This window comes from Charadrius vociferus, unplaced genomic scaffold, assembly GCF_000708025.1.
Source record: "Charadrius vociferus isolate BGI_N301 unplaced genomic scaffold, ASM70802v2 scaffold255, whole genome shotgun sequence".
Lineage (NCBI taxonomy): Eukaryota > Metazoa > Chordata > Aves > Charadriiformes > Charadriidae > Charadrius > Charadrius vociferus.
Genome location: NW_009648785.1, coordinates 3,814,312 through 3,841,526, shown reverse-complemented (window position 1 = coordinate 3,841,526; position 27,215 = coordinate 3,814,312). Strand labels below are relative to the sequence as shown.

At 35.4% G+C, this 27,215-nt stretch overlaps 1 protein-coding gene across 1 annotated transcript in view; it reads right to left on the bottom strand.

Annotated features, from left to right (window-relative positions):
• WDR60 (WD repeat domain 60) overlaps positions 1-27,215 on the bottom strand; it is a 44,075-nt gene that overhangs the window by 5,223 nt on the left and 11,637 nt on the right. The window contains exons 2-17 of the mRNA XM_009886797.1: positions 21,038-21,464; positions 20,436-20,488; positions 19,564-19,823; positions 16,408-16,465; positions 15,400-15,477; positions 14,072-14,267; positions 12,095-12,197; positions 8,936-9,065; positions 8,250-8,403; positions 7,825-7,883; positions 7,382-7,511; positions 6,330-6,502; positions 5,617-5,779; positions 2,810-2,923; positions 1,677-1,738; positions 566-617 (exon numbers count right to left, since the gene is read on the bottom strand). Of these exons, the coding sequence (XP_009885099.1) occupies positions 566-617; positions 1,677-1,738; positions 2,810-2,923; positions 5,617-5,779; positions 6,330-6,502; positions 7,382-7,511; positions 7,825-7,883; positions 8,250-8,403; positions 8,936-9,065; positions 12,095-12,197; positions 14,072-14,267; positions 15,400-15,477; positions 16,408-16,465; positions 19,564-19,823; positions 20,436-20,488; positions 21,038-21,464 (2,212 nt within the window). The remainder of the gene's footprint in view (positions 1-565; positions 618-1,676; positions 1,739-2,809; positions 2,924-5,616; positions 5,780-6,329; positions 6,503-7,381; positions 7,512-7,824; positions 7,884-8,249; positions 8,404-8,935; positions 9,066-12,094; positions 12,198-14,071; positions 14,268-15,399; positions 15,478-16,407; positions 16,466-19,563; positions 19,824-20,435; positions 20,489-21,037; positions 21,465-27,215) is intronic.

The following is a 27,215-nucleotide window of genomic DNA, read 5'->3' as shown; positions in this document are numbered from 1 at the left end:
AAGTCTAAATTTGTTCAAAGAACAAAACCCATAATTTTCTCATTCACATAACTCAAAAAAGGGCTGAATGGACTTAGTTCTTTACTTTTTTCATGGAAACTCTTTTCTCACACTAAATTAAGGACCTTACCCAAAGCAGAACTTTCAGGACAATTATCAAAATGGAGATACTGGTGACAACAAAAGCATTGTAATGGATTTGGTTAAAACTAAAGAACAGGAGGACTGAGAAGGACATAAAATCCCATATTCTCTGGAGAAAAAAAAAAAAAAAAAAAAGCTGTTGAGGACACAGAAATTTGCTTTAACATTTTAAGTGGTTGTCTGTGGTGGCAATTACCAATATAGAATTAGCAAATGAGATTCAGATAGCAGTGAAAATAACTCTCATGATACCTAACCAATAATCCCAAATATCAGATTTATGTCCTATTCAGAATGAATCTTTTCCTCAGTAATTTGTGCCTTCTAAATTATTTTTGTCATCACTGACTCCTGCTCTCTTCTAACTTCACAGCCTCAAAACTCAAGCCCTTTAATTCTACCTCTAATGTACAGTACTCACCTAAATCAGTTTGTGAACCAGCTAAATCCACCTTTTGTAATTCAACAACTACCTGAAAAGTCAATATTTAACATTAATAAGCAATAAATACTTAGCAGACATTTTTTTTTAAACTAGTTGTAATAACATATGACATAACTCTAAGGGAACCTTTAGATAGGTAGGTCTAACATTACAATTATTACAGGTAGATTTTTTTTATCCCCTGTCAATGTCTGCAATGCTAAAAATTACTTCACGTGCCTGCTGGAAAACAGAATAGGGGAAGTCACATTCTACACTTAATCGCTACTTGGCATCTTGTTAGTTTGGCGGGTCTCAACAAAAACGCCTTCAACCCCCAAATACGGAATTGTAACACATTTTCTGTGCTTTTCAGTATTCAGAAATAGAAAGGGTAGATCATTTGGCCTGAATCTGTTGCTACTAAAATTACTTAGAGCTTTAAGGGACTTAACTAGCGATACAGAAGGAAAGTACTTTTATCTCCTTATTATTCACTGAGCCATTCAGTTCCTCAAGCAAAATCCATTCAGATGCAAACAACAGGTTCCGCAGCTGGGCCAAAGCTGCATCAGAAAAAGGCTGAAAATATCTGATAGAAGGAAGAGTTGTCAGGACAGCAATTACGAGCAACAGCCCTGGTGCTTACCTGACCATCATATTTTAGGCAGGGTAACCTTTTCCACAGATTTTCACATTTTGCCTCTTGAACATTTATTTTATATAAATTATGAATGTTATTTCTCACGTACATTCAGTACAGTCTCTGACACCACTGTGATTCAAATAAAATAAAGTAGGTGGGTGAAAGAGGACCAAGGTCTATAATTCAGTTAATAGAAATATGTGAACATATATTCCTGTGAAGCAGAACTACTGATTGCCTGTTTTCATGAATTCATGTACCTCTTAAGAGTTTCATCTAAGGACAACATTACGGCATTAGAGAGTCAGGTAAAAAGTTTGAGGAGGATTTCAACAGAATGGCTAGTGTTGCTGTAATTTTCAGGGAGGAAATTCTCATCAGAAATCCCAGATTCGGGTTGCTATATTTGAAGTATTTTGTTATTCCAACACGTGATACTCTTTTCATACTTCTATTACTCACCCACATATTGAGGATTCCATTTTCATCCATTGAAGCTATCTGAAATGGAGGGCCTGACATTTCTATGGAAGGATTAGCAAAAATTTATATGCACACATTGGCTTCATCCTGAACAATATCAAAGGATTTGAAACACTTCCTAGGTTAATACATTCTCTCAAACTTCTATGATCCTCTCAGCTGCATAAAAAGGGAAAGCGCCCTGATTCTACCAAAGATGAAAAAGGCATGAAACTTTACCAAGAGGGTGGTCAAAGACTGGAACAGGCTTCCTAGAGAGGTGGTCGATGCCCCGAGCCTGGCAGTGTTTAAGAGGCATTTGGACAATTCCCTTAACAACATGCTTTGACTTGGTCAGCTCTGAAATGGTCCAGCAGTTGGACTAGATGATCGTTGTAGGTCCCTTCCGACTGAAATAGTTTATTATATATCTCTGTGTATTCTAGTATGTTCAGTTCATCCTACTAGAAAGGCAGATGATCTCTGTCTGCATCTTTTAAAATGCCTGGATTCTGCATGGGCTTTGGAACAGGACGTAAAGTGCAGTAGATGAAATCTTGTAACACCGGCAATACGCAGCACATTTCTTTGGACTACTATGGATTTCAAAGTGAAAATCTGCAATCGAAGCAATAATGCCACCTCTAGCACACTGCCTGAGAATTTGGGGGCATGAGGATTAAAGTTTCTTTACAAAGGTTGGTCATAAAAAAATTAGGCAAAAGGCACAGGAAGAACCATCAAGTACAGTCACACATTTTAAGTGTTTGGACATAAGTAAATTGCTCCACTGATTCAGACAGTGCTTCTATAATGTCTGAAAAAACCCTAAGACTTCTTTGAAGGTAGTTTTTGAATGATAACTTGTTTTATCATGGAAGAACAAAATAATGTCTTGAAAACAGACATTATCACAAGCATGCACCCACATCTGATGTGAAGCTGCACTGAATGAACATTACATAAAAATGAGAGCAGAAAATAAACATGAGTGTTGTATGCAATTGATACTACAGACAACTTAAGAGGCAGACTATAATTATAAAATGGATTTTGGCTTTGATATATTTGTTTTACTAGCCACATAAAGAAAGAATCAGACATATTGATACTTTGAAGAGCAGCTTACATACCCTCCTGATAAGAGAGGCTTGAGAGCCCATAATTCTGATCAGTGTTGAGAGAGGTTGAGACAGGTTCCACTGCTAGTATAGGAGAGGTGTGGTTTACTGAGTTTAGAATGCCATCTGTAATTAAGGATAATGAAAATTAAACACTATACTAGTCTCAACAAAAACAACAACAAAACCCTAATCATTTTTCAGCTTATGGAAGACTGATGACTACAAAGAAAGAATGGCGAATAATGCACTTCATAAAGAATTACTTTGTAAAAGTCTCAAATACAATTCTGCAAACTGTTTCCTAAATTAACAAAATACTACTAGATAAATCAATGTTTCACCATTTGTATATACTTGTCATTTTCCAAATGACTGCTGCACTATTTATGCCACTGTACCAGACATTTCATTAAAATCTGCCATTTCGGGGTTACCATGAAAGGAATTATGTTAATTTCAAGCTCCATAAACAACAGAGGTAGAAATAAATCACTGCTCACTATACAAAAGATAAAATTGAAGAAAAATTACTCTTAATAGAAAGTAACTACCCTGAAACAAACAATTCACCACAAGAAAATATGTATTCACCTTTTCATAACATTTTAAAATAACTGTATATTTAAAGCAACTTCAATATGCATTCTTTGTCAGATACTCTTGATTTCTGGACTCGCCCTGTGCACTGAACTTAATCTCATTTAAGACTAACGGCATAAAGCTTCCTAAGTATACAGCATTAAAATCTGCTTGCTTATATAAGCAACTACATGAAATTGTTTACATACATTTGAATACTAGCCCCTTGTGCAACACAAGACCAACCATCTTTGATCTACTAAACAAATTAAGTCTATCAACCAACTAATGTTTATTTTTACATGGCTACTGCAATTAGACACCCTTGTGAACAAAAGAGGATTTTGTGCATGTGTGGTGTGGTTTTTTAGAAAAATAATACCTCGGTGTAAGTTAAATGGTAGCACCTGCACACATAAAAAAGGACTTATTTTGCAATAATAAAGTTATTTACAAAAATATTGTGTTATTTTTCACTCTAGGGTACAATACAGTGCCAACAAAAATGGCACCAATTTATAATTAAGATTGAGACAAATGCTGGCATGTACTCCTCACTCCCGATCTCTCAACATACTACTACATACAATGAAAATGTTAATAAGATTAATGGCTTGCTGCTCTATTTAAATTTGCAATGACAAATGTTGGTATTAGGCATAAAGATCCATACATTTCCATCAGATCCATAAAATTTTAAGGATCTCATACACCAATTCAAATGCAGACTAAGTACTTTGGACTGCGTCTTCTAGTATGTCAGTCGTATGTCCTAAATGAACTTCTGCAATTTTTGAATTTGTCGTCCATGGATTATAAGAAAATTTACAAAAGCCTATGTTATTTTGATCATACATTAAAGGATCAGAAGCATAGAAAAAAAAGAGAAATTCAGTGACAAGAAAACAAAGGATGAAAGGAGGTCACCCACAAGCACTTTTGCAAATTAAGCTTTCTTCTGGCTTCCCAATATGTACACAACACTAATTTAGGCCATGTCTAAACAATGCAAGAAATGAATTCCACATTATTTTTTGTTGCTATGCTTCTCTGACATTAAGAACCTGGAAAGTGCATGCTAGAGCTCCTAACTGACCCCAGTGATAGAGATTTTGCTCATGTGACAAGCTGGATGACAGAAAAACGTATGTCCAGGTTTTGCTCCAACATGCAATTGTACATTTCTAGAGATATCGAACCAGAGAGCTTTTGGGCCCCAAAGTTTAGTCACAGCTTCACAATCTCTTCAACAAAAGACTTAAATTAACTGACTGCTGACTGCACAAGTCAGAATTCAACTTATTCCATTATATAGATCACCTCTGACATTTAGCCTTCAAAGACTACTTGTTTCCAATGATATGATCCCCATACATGCTGAACCAATAATATAAAAAGACAGTTGTATATGTAATGAAAATATGAGAAATTCCTAGATCTTACATTGCTACAATAATTTATAAATCGGCAATAAAAAAACACAATCCTGACTCAACTTTTAGTGTATCTAGATAGAATCCAGCAATTATAAAGTCACATAAGTGGAATTTTAGAAATGCATAAGTGAGAGATTCAGACCAAAGATTAAGACACTTAAAATGGTATCTACATATAAGACAGCTGGGTAATATGTGTAAGTCAACTAAATCTAATTAATACAATCAATCCAGCTAACGATATACAGATATCTCATCATTAGGATGAGACGAATAGCTCTCTATATCCCACAGAGTAGCACTGCACTGTTTCTAACAGAGGCTATGCATGTATACACTTGGATCTTGCATGCAACCTTATAGAAACACCAAGACTTAGATGACAATTTGTATGGATTGCAAATTTTAAATGATGTTTGAAAAGTTACGTTTTACAGCCTTAAATTACTTGGATTTTTTTAAAATACATCTTAATACGTGTGGTTAGATGTAGATAAAAAGCAATGTAGGTTATATTAAGGGAGATAACATGATGCAAATTGACTAAGCTAATAAGTTCAGATGAGATAGTAGTTGAGTAGTCCATTTTAATATTACAATGCTCCTTATGTTCTACATCTGGTCCACCTCTCTATCCTCACTGCTTGATGCATATTGAGCTTGCTTACATTTCTTTAAAGCTATTACTGGTTGGCAATTTTTGCTAGACTAGGCTACGGAGAAAGAATGTTCTTAGAAGAATTAGTAGTGGAATTGTTCCACTGCCTATAAAATGACTAATCAGAATGCATAGATACTAACCAGTGGAAAATGTTGGAACTCTAAATGTCCAGTCAGTTTCACTGATCATCATATGAGGATGCATTCTTGAGTCTTCTCGAAGATCCCACACCAACAATGAACCATCTATTGTTCCAGCAAAAACTAGTGTTGTTTTATTGGGACTAAAGCAGCAACATATCACCTATTAAGCAGTAAAAATATGCACGGTTGATATTATGATAAAGGCCAGTGATTTGATAAGCCTGAAATATATTTGTTCTTCCTAGGCAGGCAAAGACAGATTACAGGCGTTTGCAGCAGAAGTACAATTTATTTAAAAGGGAAGTAGCATACAAGACTTTCAGTAGGCCTTCCCTTTTAAGGACAATTGTTGTGTAATCTGCATCTACTGCCACAAAGCTAAAGGGGGTGACTCAACTCTATGATAGTGATGGGTACAGAGAAGTCCTGACAACATCTGAACCAGCTGTTTTACTTCTGTTCACTCATCAACCATGAAATGGATTCAAAATTAAAAATAAAAAAAACCCACAACAAAACAAAAACCACAAAACACTATGACCATCATTACATTCTAGAACAGAAGCACAAACTGGAATGAGAATTCCACTCACTACACTTAATTATGTTTCCTCAAAAGATGACATATCTTGCAGCAACACAAGAAAACTAAATACCCATAATAAAGCCTTTTATTCAATGGGGAAATATGCAGTGTTGTTAAAACATACCTCTGAGTCACATATTAAAACTTTCTGAGGACTAGAGGGCTGCCAGATGTTCCAAACACATATGATGCTCTTTCTGTGCAGTAAACCAACACCTGCCTTTTCAGGTAATCCATGAACAGAAAGTAGTGTCTGCCTCTGAACCTGAGAGACACATAGGCAGGATATTTTTCGGTCTAAACCATTAAGAAAAAAAAATGGGGAGAAAAGCAATAAATAAAGTAAACTCACTGCAGGTAAAAAAGCATATTTAGCTGCTATAGCAACAACCGAAAGAGCTAAGACGTAATTATGAAGAATATTTCTATTAACAGTGCGTTGTTTTTGATACTCTACAAGAAAAAAGGAGGGACTAGAGAAGAAATAAAAAAAATTAGAAGTAGAAAGCAAAAAGGAAGAGAGTCAGAAAGTTAATAGAACAATTATTCTGGGCATAAGCAAGCAAATCTGTTCTGACGTCAGTATATATACTGAAAATGAAATTAAGTCTCAAACAGAAAACAGCACAAGCCAGACTTTTTCTGGTTCATCTTATGTGTTCACGTTAGAATGGTTTTGTGTTATAATAGGTCTTCCTAACGTAATTACAGATGCTTTATTTTTCATTTTTCTTTTCATCTAAATGTCTACTGTTTATATGGGGAAGATATAACTGCAGTTCAAATATATCAAACTATATTCTCCCTGTTCAATAACCTTGCTTTATTTGCAACTTTGGCTTTACTTAGGCATTAAGATCCTAAATGAAATTACACCCCTTGGGATGGCCCTCCAACAGCAAGGGCAAAAAATTACATCCAGGGCACCCCTATATCATGCTAATCGCTGGCTACACTTCTGGTTTCACACCAGCTACGATGCCCTGATGTTCCCTATGTGAAAACAATCTGCACAGAGTTACAGCAAGATTAGCGCACTTAAAAGAAAAGTGGGCTTTACATCATCTATATATCCTGATACGTGCTGTTTGCACTTCAGTCATGACAAAGAGCATTTTGCATAAGGAAGAAGAGTTCACACTGAATACTAAAAGGTGTAGAATAAAGTTCCCTTACCATGGAGGAATGGCTGGTTAGTATTTAACTGGAAACAGCTATCACTAATAGACAGACTGGTTTGTCGAGATCTTAGTTTCCACCTGGGTTGTGTTGCAACTTGATCTTCCTCTAGCAAAACAGCAATCACCTTTCAAACATAATTACATTTATAGAAATAAAAGGGTCGTCTTATCTTACAGCTTTGCTATTTGTAGCTTTCTAAAGTATACGGATTAATTTAATAAATTTTTATCAACTGTCTTGTTAATTTCTTATCTTTGCAAACACAGCTTTACAGACATAAAAGTTGCACAGCTCTGGTTCCATTACTTTGCAGAGAGAGATGAATCTCACTGATAATGAGTATTATTTAAATCAGTCAGAACAAGTACTGTAAGTGATCTATCACATCGTATACTTATGCACACAACTCATAAGGGATATTAAGTACATAAGTGTACCTGACAAGCAGACCGGAGGAAATTTGCTAATCTTTGTGAATCAATTTTAGGTGTTAGAGCTCTATTCGTTGACATATCATGGCTGTTTGTGGGACCTAAGGAAAAACAAAAAACAAAACCAAACTTGAAGTTTCTAAAGAGAATCAATTAAGAAAATCATAAGAACAATGTAATTTTTAATCCAGAGGAGAGTGGCAGGAATCAACTTCTCTTCAGCAGAAGTAGCAGTACTGAAGAACAAGATCTGTTGGGGAATCGTATCTGCTGCCAACAGAAATAGCAATCCAGAAGGAAGAAACTATTTCTGCCACTTATTCTCCACCCCCTCCGCAAGGGGATTCAGAGTGCCTATAGGAGTTTGCTGTCAGTGCAGCCTGTTACAGTACAAATTCTGACAATGAATTGGTACAAAAGAGAAAGTTTACATGCATACGTCCATAAAAGAATACGATTAAAATGTTCTTCACCTCCAGATACAAGGGCACTTTCTCCTGGATGCTGTGTCCATTTCTCCAATGTCTCAACTTCCTCAGTCTGAATGTCTCTCTCAAGATTGTCCTCATTACACTGAACATATGCCTAAAGTAGAAAGATAGAGTGAACAATATATGGGTGACACAGTGAAGAATGACAGCACATAAATGAACAGAACTTAAACAGTCATTTTAAAACTGATGTGCTCAACCTCTTCTGTCTGTAAATTCAGACCCAAGCATACTGACAGTGTCACTATTTGACATGCATGCACATTTTACCACGTTTCACACAAGAGTTCTAGACTCATTGCAATAATACAGAACGTCTTACATGATGCATAACGACTAAACCCAGCATACTTGGGACAGTGAGCCACAGGCATACAGAAAGTCTTTTAGAAAACGGGGAAGGAATATGAGAGAGTCCTCTTCTAATACAGAGAGGAAGTGGCCTTTCTGGCCAAAAGTTTTGATATCATTGCTTTATGGTAATTAAGGCTTAGAGATGAAAATTATTAGTTTATTACTTTACTGTCCTATCGGCTTTAGTAACTTTCTTTTGTAAGGAAAATTATTTCCCAGAACAAGAATCAGCACTTTCAGGATTTAAATATTACTAAATATTTGTTACCCACCTGCTTAGTGTTCATTTTACCGAAATTCCTGATATACATGTCATACTCATTTACAGGAGGCAAATCCAATAAGGAAAAACTAACTGAGAAGTCCAGATCAATCAGTGGGAGAAGTTCTGAACTCCGTTTTCTTTAGAATGAATTACAGGAGAGAAACACAAAAATGGTTAAGACCAAGTATTTGGTATTCCAAAAGCAAAACAATGTGATTTTGTACAGTACGAGGGATCTAACAATCCATTGATCTATGTGAATTGAAGATGTACGGAACTTAATTGACAGATAAAAATATATGAAAGAAGTCCACATAATATTGTTATGAGTTGTCATCTAATGTTACGCAGAGATAGTTATCATATTTAAAAATGTAATACTGATTGCAAATGGCAAACTTATGTGGCTTGTTATTAAACCCCAAACTGTCAAAGCCTAGAACAATCATCTTGCCTAAATATTCAAAAGCTGTTCTGTGAGGTAACAGAAGAATGTCTCTTTCTTCTTAAAGTTAGGATGGTGGCTAAGTTTCCTAAACTCATTTTATTAACTTACATCACCTATATGTGTACATGCTTTATAAAGATAATCTATAATGTCCTCATTTTGTTAGACTTAGCTGGGGAAGGACTTTTTACTAGGGCATGTAGTGACAGGACGAGGGGGAATGGCTTTAAACTGGAAGAGGGCAGGTTTAGATCAAACATTACGAAGAAATTTTTCACTTTGAGGGTGGTAAGGCAGTGGAACAGGTTGCCCAGAGAGGTTGCTGAGGCCCCATCCCTGGAGGTGTTCAAGGCCAGGCTGGACGTGGCCTTGGGCAACCTGGTCTGGTGGGAGGTGTCCCTGTCTAAGGCAGGGGGGTTGGAACTCGATGATCTTCAAGGTCCCTTCCAACCTAAACCATTCTATGATTCTATGACTTATGCAAATGCATTTTGAATGACCTCCACTGGTAACAGACTGCCTGAATTCACATGTCTTCACATCACTAGGGAAACAAATAACAATAGCAGCAATCCTAAAATATATTTTAAATATATACATGAAATGAATTTACTGTTGATAAATAACCTGTAGACATGAATACCAACCTCCTCCCCAAAAAGCAAACCTCCAAAGACCATCAGTAACTGGACTATTGGACTTGATCTAAATGGCATGAAAAGGACTACTCGAGATTAAGGTACGTATTTTTCCACTTGTATTTTTTGTTTTGAATAAGATTAGCACATTTTACAGTATTTGAGATAACTAAATCTATTTGTCCTATGAAATACCAGATCTTTCCATCTCCTTGCTGGAATGATAAAAAAAGTAACTCAACTGCCTTATCCAGCTTCCCTCAGTCCTTTTACTTTCTGCCTATTTCAATTCTTAATTTTTTAATCTTTGCTTACAAATAAAACTATATTTTGATTCTTAATTGGAAAACAAGTCTACCTTGATATGTTGCATCTTAGTCTGACAAGTAAAAAACATCTATGTGATATTAAAACATTTTTGTGACGTTACTTATTATCATCAACTACAAAGATATTCCTACCACTCTACTTGTATGGATGCGTGGATAATGAAAAGACGGTCAATCTTTGTCACAATTCTCACAACTATCTACTTCAATGTCATAAATCTGTTAAGATATTTTATTTTAAGAGTTAACTGCTTAAATTACATACAGATGTATGTTTAAAGTTAATTCCATGCTCTTGCTATAGAAGAGATTCCTTGACAATGAGAAAATTTTTGTAGCCTTCTTTTCTCTCTCTTGCTCTTTCAGGATTTTTTTAATATACTTAATATAAATACAACCCAGATACAATTATGTGTCTGTAGTAATTTAATATCTAAACAGTCTTACAGATGTATATTCTAGTAGCAGTTTCTTTTCAGTAAGACAGTCTTTGAACCAGGAAAAGACCAGAGCAACATGAGCTGGAATTTGTCTTCCAATATTTTAGGCTGTATTTTTCTTTATACATAATGATAATTTTCACATCTCCTTTCACTACTTGATGACATCTCTTGCATTTTCTTACCCACATTTTATTTTTACTTCTACTTCCTAATGCACCACCTCTTCACAAATATTGAGGGCACAGATTGCTGAGATCTAATTCAAACGTATTAAAGTTGCTTCCTAGTTACAAATCTTAATGGTACACACAGACAAATCCTTAAAATAAACTAATAAGCCTCTTACTAATACTTACAATGTCAAAGTGCCACAGGACATTTATGGGATGCTTTCAGTCTATTCACTGGTAGCAGTGTATTATCACAACATTAAATTCCACAAACCCTTTCTCTTTCCATTAAAATGCTAGTTATCTTCACAGGCTACATACATTGTTAGCATGTACACAAAGTTATATACATAGTCATAATCAGTCATAGCATGTAATCAGTAGAGGCTGACAAACATTTCAGAGGGCAAGTCTTCAGAAAGATGCCTTCCTGAATTTCCTAACCTGTCTCCACTATCTAGAGAGGAAGCCTAGACAATGAACTTGTGTAAAATTTGGGCATATAGTGGAATCTAGTATTATAAAAAAAAATATTAATATTCTTGCTTTATGTGTCCAACTGATGTAACAGCAAATTGGAGATCTATACAGTGCTTTACATAAAACTGGAGCTCCTGGCAAGTTCCACAAGAAACAGGCAACAATTTGTTTCTTTAATACAGAGCTGTCGCAGATGTCTCAAATCTACATCAATTTTAGATCAGTAATAACATGTTTTTACACCAACTGGTGTTATCTCTGAAAGGGAACATGCTATTTTGGCAACAGTATGTACCATATAGAGTCTTAGTTATTTCAAGAAATTACAGTTCTGTAGAGCCCTGAGAGCAGATAAAAGGCTTGCTCTTTAGTACTATAAGTCCAATTAAGTGACTGAAGAATAATACAAAGAAATTACAATCCTGGCAACTCATTCTGTAATAAAATGATACACAGAAACTGATACATAGATAAATTTCTGTTATCAAATGGCCTGTAGATTATATTTACTTAAGAACTAAATACTTTAAGCTTACAAAATAGTATTTGCCTCTAAAAGTCTCAGGATTATAAACCTCACATATTTCAAATATAATAAAAAAATTACGTCTCGCACAGCGTAATGACATTTAGTGTGGTTTATTTAAAATTCACTTACTTCTGCTTACTAGCCATACTTCGGCTACTCTGTCGTTGGTTTGCCATTTGAAAATCCATGAATATTCCACAAGAAGAGTTTCTGACAGAAGGATATTGCCTTTCTGTGATAGTATAAAACATTATTAGTGTTATAATTCACACTTGACAGTGCATTAAAAAGTAAAGCAGTAAGTCTAAAAAGCAACAGATTGATTATAACACAGCTACTAAAGGTTACCAGTTTGCACATTACACAAAGTGCTCTAGCACAGTTATCAGTACAATAAGCTGCTTAACTTCAGTAATGGGCCAGCATTTTTCCCTTATTATGGTCCTTTATCAAACAATTCAAAATGACTGGCCATTGTAATTTTTATTTTACAAGAAAGGGCCTCTTTCTTTCTCCTGCCACTAGGAGGTCCTTTGTTTCCCTGTGTACAGTAAAACACCGTATGAACAATTCTAAAAATCGTATCAAATTCACAGACTACACCATGTGCATGTTACACCTCTGAATAAGAATTCATCAGTACAGTTAGTGGAGAAACTCATCAACACAAGCTTAACTGCCCTTGGATGAATAAACAAAACATTGAAAACTGTTGCTTCAAAAGCCACAGTTAATGGAACAATTACAATATCTGTTGTCATGTCGATTTTACTCCCTTTCCTGGCTAGGTAGAAGCTAATTGACCTTAATATCCAACTTCCAGTCAGGACCAATGGAGTTTCACTCCCTCAGAGGAAGACTGCCTTACTAGATAGTACTTGTAAAATGCTTTTAAACTTCCAAAAATCATTATCAAAATGATCAACAATTTTAACCAAACGAGATCAAAACTTTATCCAAAAAGTGTGGTGTAATTTACAATAAAGCAGTGCTACAATTCAGAATTTAAAAATCTGATTCTATATTAGAATTCCATCCTGTTCGTTAGATCTATAACATCAATTGAATTATTTTCTTGATTTGATATTGTTGAATCTCCTAGATTGGAGAAGACCTGTAAGATCATCTGGTCCAATCATTAACCTAACACTGACAAGCCCACCGCTAAACTATGTCCCTGAACACCATATCTACACGACCCTTAAATACCTCCAGGGATGGGGACCCCACCACTCCCCTGGGTAATGCGTTCCAAAGCCTGATGACCCTTTAAGTAAAGAAATTCTTCCTAATATCCAATCTAAACTTCCCTTGGTGCAACTGTAACCATTTCCTCTTGTTCTGTCACGTATTACTTGACAGAACAGGTCGACAGTATTATGGTATACGGGTTCTGACTTGCAAAGACAACTTAACTGAAAATCTATTGATACTGTAAAGACTTGCAGAAACTCCATGCTATTCTTCTGTGGCTGTACTAACTTTGTACGAACTAGAGTAAAAAGCTGTTTAAAATTCTTTTGCACGATGATTCTATACTGACATTCACAGGAGTGAAGAGTGCAAAGGAGAACCACAGCTGTAGTTAGTTAAATAAGTACTGGCACTCATAGGTATCAGATCAACTGAAAACAAGACAATAATTCCCTAGTCACATTCCAGCAAAAAACCCTGAATTTTAGAAGTGACATAGAACTATATATTTAACTAGTATCTGTATTTCTCTTGCCTTCCCACCCAGAGCAGTCGCTTCAACTTTACTTCAAAGAAAAACGCGAATTAATGTCACCGGAAGCCCCAAACTGTCCTAGCACTCCTCCAGTTTTCAAAATCCAGACTCTCATATCCTCCTCTTACCCAAAATAAGACATATTAAATGTCAGTCTGTAAATTTTTATACTTCACATTTTAAATGATTAGTAATGCCTCTGAATCATTCTTTCGCAATGTGAAAGTTACAGTACTTACCCACAAACCTAAGTGACTCATCCAGAGGACCAGATTTCTGCCTCTAGGCAGACTTCTAGAAAAAATGGCCTGTTTACTCCGAAGTTGTATGTGTTACTCATACATTTAATAAAAAAAGACTGGTATCTAGTCACATACCCATGATTGGTTCCTTTTTCACATTTTCAATTTTCTTTGACAGTGAAGTGCAAATTCTATCATTTTCTGCACTAATTGCTCTTTGAATTTCTTCAATTTCTGATGTTCTGGAAAACGGAATCTCTCTTAGGTTTTCTTCTGCACCTCTTTCTTCACCACTTTTGTCTTCGTCATCATCAAAATCATCTTCATAATCCTTTAAAAGTAACAGGACTTTCAATAACTAATAAACATAGATTATAGATGTATTTTTCAAGATGTCTTTTAAGAAACTATAAAATACTGCCAAAATAAAAATAAAATTCTCAAACAGATGGCTATAAATCCTCTGACTTAAAGGCATTTTAAAAGAACTGTTTCACAGAAAGAAAATGCTATGTCTTGATTGTGTGGTAATTTTAATCAAGAGAAGACAATCCCACAGTGTTACTCTTCAGTGCCCAAAACAGATTCGTTTTGGGTTTTTTTTAAAGATCCTAAAGTAGGAACTATATGTTTAGATGAACTATGTGTTCTTTAAACAAATAAAATGACAGATCTGTTTGCAGGTCCCTGCACAAGGCTCATACTTTAATAATTATCTTAACTAAGATAATTCATCTCATGCTAAAATAGTCACCTAACACAAATGATATGAACAAGTCATAAACGTGCTCATTTCTCTCCACTGAATGGCAAGGGGCTACTATAGTGAACAGTTCAACAGTGGACATCACTCCTAATGTAAGTGGACATGAATTCTACTTTCACTGAACAAAGATGTGGCTGGTTCAGCTATCAATGAAAGCACATTCACCACACTCTTCCATCTTAGTAACTTTAAAGCAAACAAAAGAGAGCTAAAAGTAAGAGAGTTCAATTAAACAAATTAGTGAATTAAACAAATCAGTGACACACTGATGTGTGTCAATATTTTTTTCTATATGTTTGCAATGAAAACCAATGAGGCTTCTTTTTCCACCTGAAATTTATTATTTGCTACCATTATTTAAAAAAATAAAAATAAAAAAATCAGCATTTTCAGAGAGAATCATTTCCATAATTGAAATTCAGGAAGACAGAAAGAGAATCTTGTGAAGACTTGAACTCAAAAGCAAAAGTTCATTCCAAACCCCAGATGAAAACTAAGTAAACACGTAGAAGAGTGTTTCTAAATAAGATTTTAGTTAGTTAACATCTCCTGTTAGCCAAGTTAAGGTCTCTGTCACCAAAAAAGAATAAGTAAAAACCATGTAACATCCTGTGATTTTTTTTTCTGTGAAAAACATTAATCACTATTTTGATGCTTAAGAATTACTTCAAAAAGATAATTGTATGCTTTTACTTACTTCAAAATCATCTTCATAATTTGCTGAAAAGTTATCAAATCCTGTGTCTGAATTATAGATGCGTGTATCTTTCACTTCCTAAATGAGAAAAATAAATGAAACTGGTAAATAATCTTATAAAAAAATTAAATCTTTATCTGCCAAATCTTAGCATAAATATAGATGTTCTTTTCAGATATTTCTACATTTTGAAGCAAACATACAACAAATTCAGTTTAGAAATATAAATAGAAGTGTATCAACAAGTGATAATTATTGACTTAAAATAATAATACAGGAAGGCAAAACAGAACTCAACCCTATGGAAAAGGATGCTTTCATTAGGTTCTACTACTTTTTCCTAGATTACGACCATAATCCTACAATGTTCCAAAACAAAATTTAGATTTTGGGGGATGGTCATGAACAGTTGAAAACATGACAAAATATTTCAAAACTTTCTAAGGTAAAGTTAGGCTGCATCTGCACAGACTGGTCCAAATAAACCCAAGTTTTTACAGCTTGCACTTCAGACTTGCTGGAAACTTGGTTCTGTCTGCACCTGTCCACTTAAACACATAAAAATACTTTCCTCTTTCTTATGGCAACTGTTTTAAGAAACATATATGAATTACATTGGTAGCTGCATTTTACTTGGTTTACACTACATATTATTTGCCTATGCCAGCTGTTTATAGAAAGAAATAATATACATTGGGTATGTGTAAATTATTTGTGGATGATTTGTATTATACATCTAAACTCTTTCCACTTACTGAGAATTATTTTTTCAAGCATAGAAGATATTGAAATACAGTTGAATAGATGGCTACCTTCAATGCTTAGCAAATTTATATGGAATAAATGAACTTTCTAATGCTGTATCCAGAAACAGAGGTTAGGAGATAGCCAAAGACCAATATACACAAATCTTATCTTAGAATGGCATTATATTGAAATACATATTGTAACTGTTACTAATCCCAAGAAAAACACAACATTCGAAGTTCCAAAACCAAACAGTTTTACCTCTTGTCTTGTGTCTCTTTCCTCTTTTTCAATGAGTTTTCCTTTATCTCTTACAGTCCTATTGAAAAAGAGAACATCAATCTTATTGGTTAACTCAGAAGAAAGCACTAGTTTTGTTTTGGTTTTCTTTTCTGTTTTTTTGTTGTTGTTGTTGTTGCTGTTTTAGAAAAAATAGGTCTCTCTTCCTGAAGAGGAAAAAATAGTTGAAAATTTCCAATAAATTTAAATAGTTCTACAAATACTTTTATAGATTTCTATTTATGACATGAAATGATAATGAAAGAGCCAAGTGATTAATCATCTAAGAACTGCAAAAATCTTGTACAAATTTAATGCCTATAATTGCATCACAATGGAAGGAAAAGTAAGGAGGAAAAAACCTATTAAACCCACACATCTATTAGTTGTATTAATGTCTGCAGTAAACTGGAGATCAAGATCAGGTTGGTGTAATGTGCTCTAAAACTATAAATCATACTGACATTCAAACCTGGTCTTTTATTCAGGGACTTTATTTATGAGGACAATACAATCAGGGTCAGAGAGCAGGAGAAAAATCAACAACCAGCTCTGCTCCTTAATGATCTATTCGATTATGTTAGAAGTAGAGTACTGGACTTCAAGAAGAGAATGTCCTGACTTCTTAAGTAAGAGAGTATTCATATATACTGCTGTTGGGACTGACAAACATAAGATAAAGCAACAATATAAATAAAAATTTGGCTGGAACCTCTCATAATAAATCAGAATGATTCAACGTTGACAGTGCTTGAAGCTGAACCAGGGTTTTGGGACACCCCAATAATCCACATTGTCCTCCTTGCCATTCAGAAATGCCTAACTCCATTTTTCCATCTATGCACAAGCAATGACTCCCCCACAACACCCCATCAACAACAGCTTCAAAGTATAACTTGTATATTTGGCACAGTTGAGTGCTGCTGCTAGGAAGCATCCCATATGTATTCTGAAGTATTTAATTTTCATATTTTGCACAGGAATTCTCTTCCACAATGACAAAATCGCTACAACCAAGTGATCTGTTCCATGCTTAAGAAACGGCAGTAATACTTAGCCAACAGTGGTAGTGACTTCCCTTCCTCTGTCAGTGTCCCCAGAAGCCAGCACACCGGCCTTCTATTTAGCTAGGAAGCTAAACTAGGGTTTAAGAATGAGAATTGTGATTGCCAACATATCTGGAGCGTTATACTTCAGAGACTTGTATAGGAATTTCACATGGCTGAAGCATTAAAGAACGCAAAGAGAACCAGAATATATAGAGAACTTCTGTAAGATTTTATATTTGCTAGTAACAAAACTTAGAAATATCATCCTGAAATTTTACTGATCCTACTGAGGATGACCTGGAGCTTTCTATTTCACATACAACAGTAAACTTGCTATATATATCTAACGTTTTAAGATGCTATCCAGAGCAGGAACTAAGTAGAGAGAGACAAATTAAAATAAACAATATAAGAGAGTCCTATGTAGTTCATCATGAACCTTGCTTCTGTCCACATGACTGCATAGTGAATTTCCAGGTGGTACAATACAGCATTTCTGTCTCCCAAACTAAGTGTCCAGCTTAATATATATGTAGTTTGCAAGGACTGCAAAATATGTCTTGCTGTATCATGGTAGGAAAAAAAAAGGAATACAAATACATACTTTTTTTTATGAATCCTCTTAGAGGCAAAACACAGATTATTTTTTTATTGCTATAGTATTGTACAAAGGGCCTATGAAAAAAAAATATGTATTCACCCTAGATATTTGAGATCAAGAATTCATTCATCTATGATAGTAGATACCATACAGTATAAAAACATACTTGTTTTTAATATCTGAATTTACCTTGCATGTTGACGGCTCATTTCTTCTTGAATCCTCTCCTCTTTTTTGTATTCACTGTTCTGGAAAAGAAGTCACAATATTCATGTGTTAGATGCGCGGGGAGGAAATAGGTATATGAACCTGTATTAGTAGCAGTAATATTAAACAGTAAGAAAGGTTTCTAATTAATTATTTCAATGACACATACTATTTTTTTATGAGTCCTTGTTCGTAAGAAGTTCTATGTATGAACTAACATCAGAATAACCTCCTTACAGATATGGAAAGCAAAAGAATATAAACACCCTTAAAAGATATAATATACACATAATACGAGCTTCTCCTGACAATATTAAATATTTGGGAGTGAACTTTGGCTACATCCCCTTCTGCAATGCATTTCAGAAAGGAAACAAGAAGGGATCTTGAGTCTACTCCTTTGCTTAACAAAACCTTATAATGCTTTACCAGAGTAAATTCCAGCTTTTTTATAGGATACCTTCACATTACTGCTTTAATAACAATGGTTAAAAGTGCTCTGGGCCCAGTGTATACTGCTTAAATTGTGAGCCCAGAGCACTTTTCTAAATGACCCCTAGGCATGACTGAGAAGCTGATAGGGACCAAGGGCTGACCTCAGTAAGCTGTGGCCAGCCTGTTTCAAAGAATGAGATTTTAACAGTACCGACTGTAACAATTCACACCAGTTGGACCCAGGGACAGAGAACAGTCTCAGGCACTTTTAATCATGCTCTGTATAAGAAACATAAAAGATATTCTGTGGCTTCAGAAGCGGAAGGAAAAAACATAAATAGAAGGGATGTATACTCACGTGCCTACTTGTGCGTTAGATAACCATGCTCCCTTTACAGGCAACACTGAAAATAACTTTTATTAAAATCATATTTATTTTCTATAAAGTCAACCAATACATTTTAACGGACCTCTAGCCTAATCTCATATCCACTTCAAAGCGTTAGTAAAAATTTCAAAAGTTATAGCAATAAATAATTTTATGAATAAAAGATGTTTCTAGCATAAAGACAAGTTTCTACTTTAAATTTCATGGAAGAAATCAGCTCTGGGTTACAATACGTAAATGCAGATGTATTTTAATCTATGACTTGAGCCTCAAATTTCAGTAAATGTTGACTTACAATCCTAGTATTTTTATTATTCACCTTATCAATGATGACATATCAACAATTAAAGTAAGTTAAAAGGTAATGTTTTAAAGTCTTAAAAAAACTAACCCTTAGATCATGCTTCTTTCTTTCATTTTCTCTACTTTTTATTCTCTCAGCAGCTTCTGCTGGTTGCCCTTCCCTGTCTCCATGGGAAGATCCCTCTTTAGATCTTTTTAATTTATGTTTTTCTTCCTCTTCCTTTTCATAACGTTTATGACTTCTCTCTTTTGAGAACCTCTCTTTTCCTGGCCCAACAGAATATTCTTTTTTTTCTCTGTGTCTTCTTTCTCCCTCTTTATCCAACTCTCGATCTTTCTGTAACTTGTATACACGTTCACCTTCTTCAGCTTTGTAGGCTAAAAATTTGTCAATGCTCTTTTTAGTATCCTTATCCTGGAAAGACAAAAATAACATTAAACAGTTAGAAAGCTCTCCAAGACTGTTTTATCTTCACAAATCTATGCAATTTTGGCCATTAGAATGATGGATTTATAAGTGCCTAATCTCCTTCTGTCATGTGGGTCTTTCAGCCTTTTTATCTCTTACAATGGCAAGTTTCAAATTATCATATCACTTGAGATTCTCATATTTCTTCTGGGACATCGCATACTCTGCTACAGAAAAAAACTTTCGATTATGTGTTCTGCAGACAAAAAACTAATTCTTTGTTTACCAGGTGGTCTAACATAAAATAGGATGTATATTTACCAAAATCCTTGTAATGCAGGCATAAATAGTAGACGGAAAATTCTGATGTAGCTATATGAAAATAAAGCAACCCTTGCTACGCAAATTTTATTTTACTTTAAAAAAAATGAGGTATGTCCTTAAAATCAAACGGCTGGGATATATTTTGTTGGTGTGTGTTTTGTACACTTGTGTGGACCTTACTATCTATGCATCTCTTGGATTTTTTGGGAACTGGAGTCTGATCCAGTTTCTTCTTTATTCTACAATTTTATCTTATTCCATTATGAAACACTTCATTCCTTTCCCCTCCTTTACCTTCTTTTCTGTATGTCTTCTTTCTCGCTCTTCGCTTCTTGTTTTCTCCTCCTCTAGAAAATATATGTATAAATTAATGAAAAAATTTTATTATACACAAACTCTGGACATAATTAATTCTAGCATGTAGGAAATAGTATTTCAGTGATGTGGGTTTTCTAAAAATAAATTAATATTCTGTTGAAAATCTCTCTCCAAAGTTGGTTACTCCCTTTCCTTTCCTAATGAATCCCTCTGTTCTCGATTGTCTCATGTAATGGTAAGAGTAACTACCTTCAGCAAACACCCTGCAACTTGAGGACTCAAATGGATCACTCAATAGAGAATGTCTAGGCAGGAAGGTACTTACTCTCTTCAAGTCAAGTGACCAAAAAACTCAGTGACATTCACCCTCTCTTCAGAGGAATGGAAACAAGCACCAAAATTTTTAAAAGCACCAAAATAAAACGAGGTTACCACAAGATTCCATAAAGATACACATTTCAGTAGGTACTCACACCTGCCTGTCTTTATCCTCTCTGTACCACCTGTGCATAGTTTCAGAGTATTTCTATCTAAATACCAAATATTTCAAAGTGCAACAGCAACCCAAAACAACTTACCTAAATGATGCCTGCTTTCTCTTCTTCTATGATGTTCTTTATCTCTTTCTTCAAATGATTTCAGATTGGTTTGTGTATCTATTTGCTTTATCTCATGTCTTTTATGCTTTTTGTCTCGTTCTCTATTGCTCTCCCTGTCTTTATCTTTTGGTACATGGTATCTTTCCTTCTCCAAACTTGATTCTTGAAGCTTATCTTGGTATCTCTCTCGGTCTCCTTCTCTCTGGTGCTCTTTTCCCCTTTCTCTCTCTCTCATTTTATCCCCATCTCTTTCACCAGATTTAAATCTCTCTCTCATTCTCTCCTTACTCTTCCCTCTGTCTTTGTGTTCATGTTTATGAGTGTCTATGTCATGAACAGACTTCTCTTTCTGAAATGTCTTTTCTCTGTGCTTTTGGTCTTCATTTTGACTATCTGGCTGTGATGCCTGAAATAAAATAAAATAAAAAAATCTATTATTATAATTAGGCAATCTATTTAGATATAGTATATTCATGGGAAAAAAAAAGTGGATTGCTAACTATGGATTTAATTTCCCAAACTGTATTAAAATGCTGATATATTTCTAGGCTTACTTTGTAAAATTGTTAACATTGTGTCTGTACTTATTGTAAAAAAAATAAATAAATAAAATAATTAGCTGCATTTTCAAAGTATTTGAAATTAATTTAGTAAAAAAAAAAAAGAACATTTACTGTGGAACTGTGCACTCTGCTTAGAGCTAGGTTGAAAAAGTAACAAAGCATCTTAAAGCTGTTAGCTCACGTAGACAGAAACTGTGCCATCTTGTAAAATATGTTACAGGTATAAACAATAATAATAGATATCTGGGTGTCCTGCAGCTGCCTTTAGAATAGAAGATTAGCTTTTATTTGAACAGAAAGCAACATATAAAGACTGTGAACGAAAGTTTTTGGCCTATATCCCTTGAGGATGCAACTATTCTTGTATTTTTCCAGTCATAAGAGATCATATTTTAAGCTTCCTGAAGCAAGTAGCACAACTCCCACTGATTTCACTATATCCACGATTTTGGGTATTTATTCAATGCAGAACAAACAGCACTTACTTTGATTACAGTCATTGAATAAAGTGAACTCAACTTTATCCATCTGTTTCACAGAAATGAAAGTCCAACCACACCACTTCTGTTATAATTAAAGTATTTCAACTCAAATATTTCAACTCACATTTGTTAGCTTTAGCCCACATGGAAGTAGTGGAAACACTACTGAATGTCAAAAAAATACAAAGTACTTATACTGCAGCACTGGTACTAAAATAATGCGGAGCTAGGTAATAGAAAGCTAGGTAATAGATGAACAAGTAGGATGCTTTAGTTTATCAAAGGACCCATGAAGGTCTGCACAAGAAAGAAAAAAAGATCCATATTGGAAAACAGCTTTTAAAAAAATATAGCGCAAAAGTTATACGGACATCAGTGGTGTTACTGACTGAAGCCTGAATGCCTGTTTGACCAGTGAATAAATTAACCGGTTTAAAAGTGCATGACAAACATGATAGATGACGACAACAAATGCAACACATAATATACATGCAGGAAACTTAACGAGTATATATAAAGCAGAGCTGTAACTTGGATTTGCGTGGCCAGCAAATCAGACCCCATTGTGTGCTGTGGGATTACCACAACAATGGTATTTGTTCCATTTACCTAATTAAGAGTAATCTTACATGACTTGTGTAGCTAGACAGTTGAGCGGGCCAGCCTCTGGACACACTTGGACTGGACAGATTCCAGAACAGTCAGGTGTAGCAAGAAATTTAACAGCTACACATTAAAGACCCATACTGTTTCTATTCAGTGGTGCACATTTAAAGTGCCTGGTGTACCAAAAAGCCTTAAAGAGCTATTGGCTAGTAGAACAAGCAGTCAACCCTCTATGTTTAGATCTCTAATAAATTCCATTGCTGTAAAGTAACTTAAATCAAAAATAACAGAAATAAAATAAAATTACCCTAATATGTTTCCTAAGTTCTTCTGATTTCCAAGTATCTTCTCTGGTTCTTCTCTAGAATAGAACAGACAGCAAAAGACTGAGCAATCAAATTGCAATGAGAAGTAAATCACTTAAAGAACAGTTTTTGAAGGAAAGGATCAAGGCAAGTGGCAATCATGACAAGTACCACTGAATTTTGTTATGCAAACATTAATTTGATTTAGCCTTAATGCATATACTTACAGTGTACCTGATGTGACTGGACCTGGAAGCAGCCTGAAGTTCAGACTTCTGCTGGGTTACCCAGCTCTGGATACACGTGGTAACCAGTTTTGAGGTCAGTGCCTATGGTGGATGATGGTGTGGCCCTTCATAAAAGCTGAAATTGCCCTTCCAATGATAGCAATTCAACTATGTTACAGAGCAAATGGTCAGGCCACTTTTGGAAAGTAATGAATGTATCAATGTGATTAGGTTCAATCGCCTGCTCTGTTAGACCTAACTTCAAAATGAGTCCTGGCCAGGAATTTATTCAGGTGAGGTTTTAGTATCTCTGAGGTTGGAGTTTGTCTGGGCAATCTGGTTTTCAGGTTTGATCACTCTCATTTAAAAATGTTTTCTTATACTGAGTGATAATTTCCCCTGCTGATAGTTAGGGCCACTGCCTTCTGTCCTCTCACTGTACATCTCAGAGTGGCTCCATCTTTTCCACAGATCCTCTGTACATACTTGAAGACAGCAGTTAAATCCCCTGTTAGCTTTCTTTTCTCTAGCCTGAACCACTCCTTGGCCTCCTTCCCACGTACATCAGGGCTCCAGCCCAAGAGCCATCTCAGTGCTTCCCTCTGGAATCTCTTTAGTACCAGGGGCCCCAAAACCACACACAGTACCGCAGACAGGGCCTCGCAAGTGCTAAGTCTTCCCTACGCCTGTTAGCTATGGTGTTCGTGATACACATAACCAGTATGTGGTTAACCATAACCACCTGAAGAGCACCCTGATCACTTACATTCAAGTTTCTGTCCACCAGGACCCCCAGATCCTTTTTCTGCAGAACTGCTCACAGAACCCATTCACACGGCAAAGAGTAAATACAGTATTTTCCCCTTAGACATATCATTTCAGCTGCCCCAAACTCAGCTATAAGAACATTTCAGGGGATAACTAACATGGACAACTAGTGAATCTAAAAATACCATGACAAATGTAATCTTTCCCCCCCCCCACTAGCAGGGATGTGGCATAGCCAGAACACATTTTTGTTAGACTTTTAAAAAATGAAAGTTGAAAATAGTTATATTGCTGTGAATTTCAAGTGAACCAAGGAAGCTTCTGGTTCAGTAATTGCTCAAAAAATGCTGGCACTATTTTTCAACCAACTGTCACAATATTTTTAAAAGGTTCAGACTACACATGTAAGTTGATTGCCATATGAAACACTTGTGTGTAGCACTGAAGAAAAAAGTAAAAGGATCATGAAAATAATCAGAGTATACATGGACATTGTTTCACTAGTCTTCTCCCTAGTTAAATAGGTTATATTTCTTCTATCCTCATTTGCAGAGTTACTGCCCTTAACTACTTGGCTAAACTAAAAAAATCATACTGTCTGAGTTCACTAATCTATTGACTATTTTTAACTAGTTCATTGAAGGATGAGGACTATATTCAAAGTGACACTACCAGGATACACTTATTCTCAAATTTACACTTGGTAAGAGTTACTAAAGGTTAACAAAATAATCGCTGATAACTATTTAAATTATGAGCTGCACTGGTAGAAGGAAATAAACATATGGTTCACATTTTTTGCTAATTTATTATACGGAAGCAGCATTTTAGTACTACATTTTATTTTTTTAATTATTCTACATGAAAAAATTCTTGGTTTTCAAATTTAGATTTTATAGAAGATTGTAGTGGACTGGTCAGCTTCATCTAAAGTCAATCAGAAGTATGAAGAATGCAGCCTTTGTAACAAAATGAAAGTGCCCTTTATGTTTTATTTTCTTCTGATCCTTAAAAAAAGGCAAAAAAGTACAAATACTACTGCGGAAAGTCAGATGAGAAAAGAAAATGAAAGTTGATCGTTTTCTTGAATAAAATTTTTAACAAAGCCTAAGAAACTCAACAGAACTTGTGTAAGGGTAAGCTATATGGAAGGATATGGATGGGAAGAGAACAGTGCTGTATTATAGTCTCAAATAGTAACCTATTTAAAAATCCCTAACATACATGGTTATGTTTTGGGTTTAGATGATATTTAGGTACATATAAGCAAAGAAAGAAATAATGCTAATGACGTTGATAGCCTAAAAACAGCATAACCAATAGACAATATCAGATAAAGTAGTTTGAGATTTATTTCAAAGCTGAGGCAAAAAGCATGCAGGAAACATTTAGAGATGATTTTCTGGTGCCCAAAAAGGTGCGTTTGCCATTTTTCTGGGGTCTGCAGTTTTAATGTCCTCACCACCACTAGAATCTGTTGCTTTTATATATGATGATTTTCCATTAAATTCTCTGCTTTTGCAGGAGACTAACAAACAAATAGAAAAAGAGATAAAAAATATTTATAAAGCTTAAAGAAACAACACCTTTGAGACAACTGTCCCTCTGGAAGTAGAGGAATCATTGTACACATAAAAATAAATTTAAAAGAATTTATTGAAGTTTCTCACCTGTCTACTAATTTAGAAGACCTTATATACTAACTTAAATACAGATTAAGATTAGTTATTTAAACCACACTGGGGTTTAACTTAATTCATCCACCTGAGAGCATGGGGAGCTCATCAGCTGACATGAAATGCCACAGATTTACTGAACTCAAAAAGTGCTACAAAAATTTTTAACAGTTAAGAATCTGTCCTTTAAACCAAACAATAAGTATGATGCCTTATAAAGTCAGCAGAACAACAGACCTTGTTACTTTAGATAAACTCTTTAAGAGAGATCAAGAGGAGTTTCTTCACTCACAACCTAGAAAGACTGGAATTTTTCAGAACTTAATATTTAGTTTTTAGCTAAGTGAAGAACCCAGTTAACTATGATTCTAAAGAAAACAACCCACAAAAACAGTAAAATATCTGTAGCCTTTAAGCCAGAGAAAAGTACTTTATTTTTTACATATAAATATTTATCTTTCTTATTTCCGATAGGAGTTGCCTATTTCAAAGCCTTCCAATAAGTAAACAGCACAAGCAATTTGACAGAAAAGAAAAAGCAAAAGGAGGCTTTCTCATGCAGTGTGGCTATTACTACAACTGCCTGTGGGTCACTGGCAGTCTTACATCAACACACCTGAAAAATTTTTGGTCCAAGTTTAACTTTCCATCACAATTCACTAACTCTCCTCTTTCCAGTAAAAAGGTTATTGATGTGCCACAGCTACTGAAATGGCACCTAAACACAAGTTTTTAGAGTGGTCCAAACATACTACTTCTCATACCCTGCCCAGCCACTCCACTTCCAACTCCATTTTCTATTCAGCATGACCACAAATTAATTAGCTGTAAAACCCAGATTCACACAACAGTAATATAAGTGATTTGATACTTCTGCTTTTTCAAATGAATATGCAACACAGTAATAGATGTTAGCATGTCCATGTGGTTTTGTTTCCTTTATTTTGGAGCTCTACAAACTTTTCATAATTTATCATGCAAAAGTTGTGTGGGTTCCTAAAGAACTAAACCTCAACAATTAGTGGTTACAGGAGTATCAATTATTAAATATACTTTGTCTACCATCTGAAACATTAACAGCTTTGGAGATTTTTCATAAACCACCTATCCTCTTCTGCAGAAAGATCTACGGCTGATATGGCCTCATCCTCCTGCTAGAGAAATAAGGATTTCCTCACTACCACTACTTGGGTGAGACTGACATCGGCGTGCTGACAAAACAAGACGACTTGAGTTGTCACAGGAGTGCCACGGGGGTTCTCGGGGCCAGCAGAAGAAGCGCTGGGGCCGTTTCCTACCTTTACCCCCTCGGATTCCCTGGCCTTTTCAACACCAGAGGACACGAGTGGCGGCAACGAGACGCGGCCGGGTGAGGAGACAGCTTTGGCAGGCGCCGAGGCACCTACAGCATAAAGCGCCGGGAGCATGGGGAAGCCGAGCAGAACAAGCCAGGCCGGGCGGCGGCCGTGCCCCGCTGCCGCCGCCCCCTCAGCCCCCCCCCGCAGCGGGGGAAAGGGGCGAGGCGGCGTA